We start from the raw sequence: 10,427 nt of genomic DNA, 5'->3' as shown, positions 1-10,427 counted from the left end.
GTGGTCTTTCCATTGAGAAGAAGGGTTTATTTTTCTTCTCCTTGACCTGGGGCTGTCTTTGACCAATTGCATATGGTGAAAGTGACTTATATTTTTTTTCCCCCTTGGATTCTTAAAGCTCTCAGCTATTCTGCTGACATCCTCCCTTGGTGAAAAGACAAGGTGGAGAGGCTGTAAGACTATGTATAGGGGAATCATTGCCAAGGCACCAGGCAGTGAGGAAAATTGTATACACTAGCTACTAGCTGAAGAGGATGCTACGGGCCAGCTGAGCCCTAAATTCCTATCCCATGAAATCGTATCTAAAAATAGTCCTTGTTTTGAGTCACCAAGTTTTGAGATTTTGCGTTATATAGCAAGTAAAGAGTTCAACCATCGTGGGTTCATTTGCTCAATGCACAGTAAGTTAATATATTGCGTAAGATAATAGAGATTGCGGCAGAGTCTAATAATCTTATGAGAAGGGAGGAAACCTCAAAATCCTCCTCTCCAAGGAATATGGGGCTGGAAGTTTTAAGGAGCTAGGAGTGGGCAGAAATGTGGGATCCGTGATTGGTGGCAGGGTGCGGAATGAAGTCTTGGGGCGGGGAGAGGAAGAAACTGCATTATCATGTTGATTTCGTTCTTCTCTGGGGCTCTTCAAACCGGTAATATCAGCCTTCTGCTGTTATCCAGGATCTGAAGAACAGCTTGAGCAATTCTTAAACAAAAGCCTTATGATTCTAACTTCGGAAATCCTATCTACGGAAACAGTGGGCACACACATCGTCCGTATCTGGTGCTATGTGGCTTTTGGTTACAAGGAAGTGGGCCAAAGGGCAGACTGATGAATGCTTAGTGATAACTGTATTTCTGTTCAGAACCTGATATGTAGTTCTTGTTAACCCTGTGAAGACAGTTTCATAGTCAGAGCAGGGCCTAACGCTGAGCGTTTTGTTTTTGTTTTTTCTCTTTTTTCTTCCTTTAATAAAAGTAAAAGAGCATTGTATTAAGATTCGGTGCGGGGCTGCAGCTGAACTATGAGGGTAGGCTTCCTTTTCCTCAGAGGGTTTCTCAGCTTTAAAGCTGGAGAGCAGTTTGATTTCTAGAATATTTTCTTAACTTTAATAGCTAATAAAATACAGTTTCTTTTTCAAAGAGGATCTCCGTGTAGCCATGAAAAAATATCTACTTTCAAATCAAAAATTAAAAAAAGCAACATAAAAAAGTAGCCCAATTCAGAAAAAAAAATAAAATAAAATAAAAAAGGGAAAAGATCTATTTGTGATGCTCACACAAATATATTTCTACCAGGTTGCAGACAAAAACAAAGGAAATTGGGAGGCCGAGGCGGGTGGATCACGAGGTCAGGAGATTGAGACCATCCTGGCTAACACGGTGAAACCCCGTCTCTACTAAATTAGCCGGGCGTGGTGGCAGGTGCCTGTAGTCCCAGCTACTCGGGAGGCTGAGGCAGGAGAATGGCGTGAACCCTGGAGGAGGAGCTTGCAGTGAGCCGAGATGGCGCCACTGCACTCCAGCCTGGGCGACAGAGCGAGACTCCGTCTCAAAAAAAAAAAAAAAAAAGAAAAGAAAAAGATCTTCAATCAGTCTCAGGACGGTTTCAACAATTTAAGTGCAAAATAGAGAGATCAGTAAAGAGAGAGGCAACCCTAGGCACCTAGGCAACCAAGTTAATAACCATAGAGGCTGATGGGGGAAGAGGGGGATGGGTATCAGAAAAACCAAGCAAGAAGGAAAAAGCTGAGTGTGGAGACGGATTGGGGTTGTTGTTCAATGCCTGCGTTAATAAAAGTTATTCTATCTTTGAAAAAAAGTTAAACAAGAAATGCCAATTGTTATTTTATTTTAGCCTTCACTGGTAAGAAAGGTTGTATAAATTCTTCCCTGAATCAGGAAAATGCTCAACTCTGACATTTTTAATTTTTCTAAAAGGTTCTTTCCATTTTCAACATTTTCATATGCACTTTATTGGCATTTGAAAAAGAATCACCCAGGGGCGCAGTGGCTCATACTGGTAACCCAGCAGATTGGGAGGCTGAGGCAGGAGGATTGCTTGAAACCAGGAGTTCGAGATCAGCCTGGGCAGTATAGGAAGATCTCATCTCTAAAAAAACTTTTGAAAATAGCTGGGCATGGTGACTCCAGCCTGTAATCCCAGACACTCTGGAGGCTGAGGTGGAAGGATCGCTTGAGCCTGAGAGGTTGGGGATGCAGTGAGCTATGATTGCACCAATTGCCCTCCAATCTGGGGAAAAGAAAGAAAAAGGAAGGAGGGCAGGCAGGGAAAGAAAGAAAGAAAGAGAGAGAGAGAGAGAGAGAGAGAGAGAGAGAGAGAGAAAGAAAGAAAGAAAGAAAGAAAGAAAGAAAGAAAGAAAGAAAGAAAGAAAGAAAGAAGGGAAGGAAGGAAGGAAGGAGAAAGGAAGAGAAAGAAAGAAAGAAAGGAAGAGAGAGAGAAAGGAAGGAAGGGAGAGAAAGAAAAAAAGAAACAAAGGGAAAGAGAGAGAGGAAGGAAGGAGGGAGGGAGAGAGGAAGAGAGAGAGGAAGAAAGGAAGGAAGGAGAGAAAGAAAAGGAAGGAAGGAAGGAAGGAAAGAAAGAAAGAGAAAGAAAGAAGAGAAGGAGGGAGGGAAGAAGAGAGAGAGGAAGGAAGAAAGAAAGGAGAGAAAGAGAGAAAGAAGGAAAGGAAGAAAGAGAAAGAAAGAAAAGGGAAAAAGAAAGAAACAAAGAAACAAAGAAAGAAAAAGGAAGGAAGGAGAGAAAGAAGGAAAGAAAGAGAGAAAAGAAAAAAAAGGAAGGAAGAAAGGAAGAAAAGAAAGAAAGCAGGCAGTTAGGAAAGGGGCAAGGAGTGGGTTTAGCAATGTGCAACGAGCATCTAATACATTATAGTTGCTTCTTCAAAGAGGATCTCCTATAGCTATGAAGAGATATCTACCCATAGGTGTACATAGGTAGGTGGGGGATATACAACAGATGGTGATTTGAAGGTCAGGAAGGGAGCACAGAGAACAATAGCGTAGCATAAATCTCCTTCCCAGAAGGAGCGTGGGGTGGTTGACACACTTCTGTCCCTCAGCGGGACTGGACTAACACAGCATGGTGTGGCACAGGGGAAGATGAGTGAGTGCAGCCAGGAGGAAAGAGGTCAAGCAGAGTCTGGGGTTCAACCACCCCTGACAATAAAGGATGACGAGGGCATTGCCGGTGATCAAATACCTGAAGGACAGAATTTCTGAATGGCAAAGAGATAACGTGGAGTCTGACCAGACCAGAATATGGGCACCACGGGGCCCATGGCGGAAGACCAGAAGAAGAGAGAAGGCTAGGCCATTTGATGTTTTGTGGTTTTGTTTATCTGGTTTGTTTTCCCATACTTAAGATGTTGAACTTGTCTCTAGAGCTGGGAAAGAATAGTTCTGAATTTGAGGATCAACTTTGCCATATTTGAAGTAGTTTCCTTCACTTTTTTGCTTGTTGGGCCCTATTTGGTGTTCCCTTACATAGTTTCAGGATCTTTTCCCCAATGGAAGTCAAGTTGCTACCATCAGCAACAACCCATCCTGGAGTGGGAGGAATTCTTGCTGTCCGTGGTGATCTAGTGACCTGAAAGTTGCTGTCTGACTACTGGGAACCTGGTAAGCAGCCTCCACGCTGCCAGCTCTCCAGTGTCTTCATGTCTGGTCTTACAGTCTCCAAAGCCCCAGGCTAAGTAGGAACCCAGTCTATGAATAAGTTTTTCTGGCCCCAAGGTCATCCCCCTAAGACAGGTGAATAAAGGCTTCCCTCCTTCCAGGACTACTTGTTAAGCAAGGAGGGCCTGAGTTTCTCTCCCACCTTCTCACTCCTAGCAGAGATTCAGGCCTGGCCTTGAGCCTCTACACCAGGAAACCCTTCCTTCTTCTTAGACTCACCATTGAACACAATGCTTCTCTTTCTTCCAGGAAGGTGGCAGCGCCTGAAACTTCTCAGAACGCTTCCAGCCTCTGACTGCTGGGCCTCAGCAGCAGTTTGGCTTTGTTTCAGCAGTTGCATCACAGTTGAGAGGAGGGGGTTGCAGGGATACTGACAGGGAAGTCTTTCTCAGGACAAGGAAGGAGGCCTAGTGAATGGAAATAGAAGGTCTACAATTGGAGTCCAAAAAATAGAATGTTATCCCACAGGAGAAGGTAATAGATGTCAGGCACTAAAAGCAGTAAATCATCTAGAGGTTAAGAGGGGAAGGAGAAGGAAGTTAAAATGTAGCAAAGATGGATGAGGAGGTCACTTTAGTGTTCAGGGAGAAACAAATGCTGTAACCAGTGAGTCACAGGGAAGATTTGAGACATACATTATATACATATTAGTCACAGAGGATATATATTCTCTCTAATTCTAATTCAAGGTAATTAACGTCAATGAGATAATACAAAATACATGTGTGTATATTTACATATGTATGTTACTTCATTGAGACTCTGTGTTCTCATGATTTAATATCTATTCCACAGAATTGTTAAAGGATCAATGAGGTAAAGAAAGAAAAACACCAAAAACATGGGTAGGCATGCAGTATGGCTACATTCCTCACTCTTGTCTCTTCTTGTTAGTTGTGAATTCCTTGAAAGCAAAACCTGTCTGCTCCATCCCTGGATTCTCTAGCACTTACAGTACTGTAGCTTAATAACTGTTTCCCAATGCATGACAGTCATTTTGGATACAGAATTAGCAGAAGGGGGGTCATGGTGAGAGTAACAAGTGGTACAGTATGAAAAAGAAGAAAATATTATTACGCTATTTGGTTTGAAGAAGTAGCTAGAATAGGCAAGATTGATATTTAATTCATTATTTGCCCCGTATTGTGCTAAGGACTTTATGTATATCAGCTCAGTGAATCTTGACAGCAACCCTGGGACTCAGGCACAATTTTGACTCCCACTTTACAGATGAGGACCACGGGACATTAGGAGGTTAAGTAATTTGCCTAAGACCACGCAGTAAAAAGTGACACAGCTGGGATTTGAACACAGCTGCCTGCCTTTATTCCTGCACTCCAAATCACTACAATATACTGTGTCTGGAAGAAAGGGTAATATGTTTATCCAAGACATAAATGTTTTGGCAAGGTTAAAACATTTTAGAAAATGTAATGGGTACTTAACTAATGTTCCTATGTGAGAGGAAATAATTATCAAAAGCTAACAGCTTAAGTAATCGTCACTTTTTTTATTTTTTAAATGGAGTCTTCTACATACTAACGCATACTGCTATTTTTGAGCAATCAATGAAATAAGTATTTAGAAGTCCTCTAGAACACAACATTTACAAAACATCTGAAAATTTTGTTTGCTATAAATAGCATTAGTAATTAAAGGCTGGATCAATGGATTAGAAAAATAAATTGAAAATATTTTAAATGCATATCCTAAAACAGTTATCTGAATCTTACTAGGAAAAAAGATAAAAGCATATTAATGTTTTTGCTTTCTGTATTAATGGTAAAATTATGAAACTACCTCTATCTTTTTCTAAATTCAGTGAAAGATTCATTTCCCAGGGCTATATAATTAATCATAAAATAACCTGTTGGTAAGATTCACAATCACAATGAATACCTGATGTGGAAAATTATTATTTTAATATTTTATTCTCTATTTTTGCTCATTTTATTGATGTGCATATTTTATATACAACTCCAAGGAATTTTTAAGGAGGAATATTATACAAAGAGAAGTGATCCACTATTTCTTCATTCTAGCATTGGGCTAGTTACTCTATATACTTCTTTCCAACAATAATCTTACCTTCATTATATGAATGAGAAGAGATTGAGGCTGAGGGGCTAATGAACTTTTCTAAATTCACTGCTTGGGGGTGTGTATGGGATGGTTCTCTCATTTGACTCTTTCGAAAGTTGGTCCTCTTTTTACTATATGTATTGCCTTTCATTGGTGCAACACATTTAATGTTCCAAATTCACTAACACAATGAATATTGCACCATATTATAATTCTATTGGACCTTATGGCCTATTATTCTATCCGACAAATGGAAAATAATAATTACACTGGGATACATTGGATTCTAAAATTTGCCTCAAGTCATAAAACCAGCTAGCTACAATGTAAATACTTAACATCACCTCCTCTGCCTCCCTGTTCTTTCCATCGTGTGGTTTTTTTTTCATAACAAATACATTATAAAACTTTCTATTGCATGTAATTTACCACCAATTGAATCATTTCATAGTTGTCAGTATATCTCTTTCAGAATATTAAAGAGGCCTGTGGCATTTTAATTACTCTAAGTTGGGGACATTAACTTTATAATTGTTATTATACTGGTTATACACTGATGTTAAACTGTCTGATAAAATTTGCCTTGAAAATTACAAGATAATTTTTCCTTCCCCTCAGTTAGCATATGCGAAGGCCTTTGGACTTTCCTTAAAGGCAATGGGATGTCCTTACAGAGCTTATGGGAAGGCCACGATGGGACTTGTCTTGCACTTTAGAAACAACTAAGATAAAAGTATGGACGACAGCTGTTGGGAAAAGACTCTGTAGACAATGACACAAGTCTAGAAGTCTTTTCCAATTATGTAGATAAGAGATGAGCTGATAGTAAAGGTGGAAAGTTGTAGAAAGATTTCAGAGATACTCAAAGTGATGCCATAATAAAAACTAGAAGTGTTACTCTGTTTCAGAGAAAAGAGGAGGGAAATAATAAATCGAGTTTGGGACATTTAAAGGGCTTTCTAGGTAAAAGAAAAAATAGTTGATTAGAGACTGGTATTTAGAAGATGGGGCCTATGGATTTCTTCTTCAAGGTGCTCAGTTATTTTTGCTGTATTTTTCCTTTTACGAATGTTTTGACCTGAAAAAGCAAGACTGCCTAGGATGAATGAGCTCTTGGGTATAAGAGAATCACCAACATGGAAAAAAAGAAAATGACTGGGCATGGTGACACATGCCTGTAATCCCAGCTACATAGGAGGCTGAGGGAGGATAATCGTTTGAATCTGGGAGGCGGAGGTTGCAGTGAGCTGAGATCACACTACTGCACTCTAGCCTGGGTGACTGAGTGAGACTTTGTCTCAATTAAAAAATTGTTTTTAAAAGACAACTATAAGTTTTCCCAACTCATAGTAGTTAAGTGTGTCATTTTAATATATAAAAATTAGTTTCTAAACTAGACATTGCTGAAAAAAATTTCAGTTTCCTTCAGAGAAACAGTATTGAGCTATGAGGCCAGGCAGCCCTTTTGTTAAATCTCCTGAATCTACTGGGTAATCAATGAATTGTTCCGAGATAGCCTCATCTTTGAATTGAACTAATAATATTATCAGTCTCACAAAAGATTTAATAATTCATATAAGCAGTAGAGGTCCTAGCATGTAATACATGCCCCCAGAACATTAGCAACTGTTATTTATTATTTCTCAGAAGTAGAAATATATATTTAGCTACAGTACATTTTTCAAATGTGGCTGTTATATACATAATATGTATAACATATAGATTTGTTTGAATTTATAGTACTATCTTAAATTATAAATATGTTATCTGCATTGAATATTGGTATAGGAATCCAATGATTATAAGGTACATTGTTGTTAAATAACATAGAGTAATTTATATTTTCAAAAATTAATGCTCTGTTTAATCTTTACAAGGCAACCTTGACATTCTTTCTCAATTTGGAGAATAAAAAATATCAGGATTTTCAAAACTCTTCTACAAGTTAATAAAACAGAAATAAAAGAAGACTAGTGAATGAATGTCAAATAATTAGAAAAAAGTACAATTTATTAATTTATAAAAGTATAAAGCAATTAGAACACATTCATTTAAGCTAGACAGACGTCGACACAAACTTTCAAATTGGATTGCCAGTTTCATCAAATTTGGAATAAACAGAAAAATACAGTATTTACAGATTTTAGTAAAACTAAACAAAAATGGTACAAGAAGGAAATTTATTTTTCACAGAACAAAAATGTCAATTTTGACTTAGGTACCCACATAGGAGCAGGTGAAGTTCTCAAAGGACAACTTTATTTTTTGTTGTTGTTTTTTTGGTAAGTAAATGAAAACCAAGACATATTTTTCTGCTCTTTTATTTATATTGATGAAACCTCAAAGTCTGTACTCAAATACTTATTAAAATGTACCCATACATAAATGATTTCTTGTCAAAATGCATCATTCTTCTTCAAATACAAAAACATAATAAGAAAAAATATTTTCACTTTTCTAAAACCATCACTGTTTCTTAGATCACACTTTTAGCTGGAAAAGCAGTTTGAATGCAAAGCCTCTTGACAAAATATCTGCTTTTTAAAAATGTTAATTTAATATACAAGAAAAAAAGAAGCCTCTGGGAGAAGAGGATAAAGAAGTTAGGATTTCCAACTCCTAGGCTAAAAAACAGCATATCAGAAAGCCATTCAATTTCCTTTACAATGCTGATTAAAGCCTTCATTTTAACCTTCATTATAAATGGAGGACATTAATCCCTAAGCTGTTTTTAAACAATTAATAGTAACCTTCTTCAATCCTATCCATGATTTCCCTGAAAAGCAATAGTTGAGTTCTATTTATTCAGTGTAATGGACTGGCATTTCATTTCAAATAAAACCATATAAGCATGTCTCTATGTGAGATATAAATGTTACACTCATCTATGTACATAATGCTACGTCATGGAGAAATTACAGTGGTAAAATAATGCAGTCTTTAGCAATGTCATTTTGAAGTAAATGATAAAAAGAGTAGACGCTTGAATCATCTTAGAAAACAAATTACTGTACTTTCTAGAACAATAAAAGCATTGGGTTTAATATCTCATTCCACTGAAATAGCTTATAGAATCATAAATAGCTGATGCACAGTTTCTGTAATTAAGATTAAGCAGTTAAGAACAGTAAATCAAAGTTTCTTTGGGGTCCATTTTGAGAAAATAATAGAGATTTTAATCATCTGCATGGCTTTATAGTAAAGTTATAAAAACATACACAACTACACATACTGAGATCTGGAGTAGACGCTCGGTGACTTCTTTTCCATGTGATAACTTCTTTGGGTTGTGCGATGGGAAGGTATCGAGTATCTGTAGCTACTGCTCTTTTCATTGCAACAAAAATTACAACAGAACAGGGCTCCTCCAACAATGAGCACGAGTGCAGTGGTCCATCCTATGTAGAGGGCTTCTCCAAGCTCACGTTTTTGGGCGACATTCACTATCGGGTTATAGAAATCTCTGATGATGGCATTGGCAACCCAGCTCACAGGGATGAGCACCACCATGCCCGTGACGATGAAGATGATTCCAGCTGTCAGCAGAATGTGAGCCTTCACCTTCTCATTGTCCCCCGTGCACCTGGTGCATTTCATGCCAAGGATGGCCATCATGAAAGCCAAGAAGGACATTACGGAAGCAGCACACATCAGTCCTCTGGCTGCCTGTAGGTCTGGAGAAAGAGCCAACAGGGAATCATAGATTTTGCACTGCATCCTGATGTTAGCCTGCCTCACGCAATTCATCCACAGTCCTTCCCAGAAGTTTTCAAAAACCACGATGTTGTTTTCAATGAAGGCCGACACTCTCCACTGAGGCATGACGGTGACAGCCACTGTGCCCACCATTCCAACACCACCAAGAAACAGCCCAGCAATTTCTAAGGCATGGGTTGCCATTATGCCCTGGGATGGGTTTTAGTCAGCTGGACTCCTGAGCTGCTAGTTCTGCTTTGAAGCAAGGTTCTCTGTGCCACAGAAGAGAACAGTTTTTCCTGTAGTAATGAACTCAGAACCCAGTGGCTTTTCAAATAAGAGCTGCTTTGCTACTTCTGGCCAGATAGTATCCAGTGCTGGCTGGCTGAGATGGCCCTGCTATTGGCTGCAACAGGTAAACTTACAAATCAGGTGTGGCAACTTTCTCAGCCAATAAAAGGTGGATGGTAACCCAGGTGTGTCTAAACCAACACTTGGGTGCTTGTAACGGCTAGACCTGCACATAAACATTCTTTATACTTCTCGGTCTTCCGAGAAGACAGCAGTATGTTTACCTGTAGGCATAGTTATAAGTGGTTGCATAAGCATCAAGAAATGAGCCAATCCCTTGTAATGTGAAAGGTGCACCTTGTACAGGCAATTCTGAAACTCTTATTAAGAGCTGCTGGGACCAAGGGATAAAATAAAATATCTGCCGAAGAATTTTGCAATGCTGTTGAAATGCCAAAGTGAAACGAGAGTAGGGGATTGAAAGATTGCTTTTACCTGGGAAACCACATTCTTTGGGACACATGTGATCCAAGTGATTGATTTAATTTTTCCACAACTTCAAAGCAAGCTCTACTTTGGTGAAATCAGGGAACAGATCATGCCAGAGGACAAAATAAACTAAAGTAATTAAATACACAAGGCTGTCCTCCTTGGCACTTAAAACATAT

General features: G+C 38.7%; 1 protein-coding gene across 1 annotated transcript; it reads right to left on the bottom strand.

Annotated features, from left to right (window-relative positions):
- Window positions 1-7,761: 7,761 nt before the first annotated feature.
- On the bottom strand, window positions 7,762-9,892 carry CLDN8 (claudin 8). The gene is made up of 2 exons (XM_023189296.2): window positions 8,523-9,892; window positions 7,762-8,183 (listed from the first exon to the last, which is right to left on the bottom strand). The coding sequence occupies exon 1, from the start codon at window positions 9,670-9,672 to the stop codon at window positions 8,995-8,997; it is 678 nt and encodes a 225-aa protein (XP_023045064.1). The 5' UTR covers window positions 9,673-9,892; the 3' UTR covers window positions 7,762-8,183; window positions 8,523-8,994.
- Between the last annotated feature and the right edge of the window lie 535 nt (window positions 9,893-10,427).

This window comes from Piliocolobus tephrosceles, chromosome 19 (assembly GCF_002776525.5).
Source record: "Piliocolobus tephrosceles isolate RC106 chromosome 19, ASM277652v3, whole genome shotgun sequence".
In the NCBI taxonomy this organism is placed as follows: Eukaryota; Metazoa; Chordata; class Mammalia; order Primates; family Cercopithecidae; genus Piliocolobus; species Piliocolobus tephrosceles.
Note: the sequence above shows the minus strand (reverse complement) of the source record. Positions and strands in the feature narration are given on the sequence as shown.

What these genes read in the sequence shown, in the direction of transcription:
- CLDN8 (XM_023189296.2), bottom strand. Translation starts at nt 9,672, where the DNA reads ATGGCAACCCATGCCTTAGAAATTGCTGGGCTGTTTCTTGGTGGTGTT.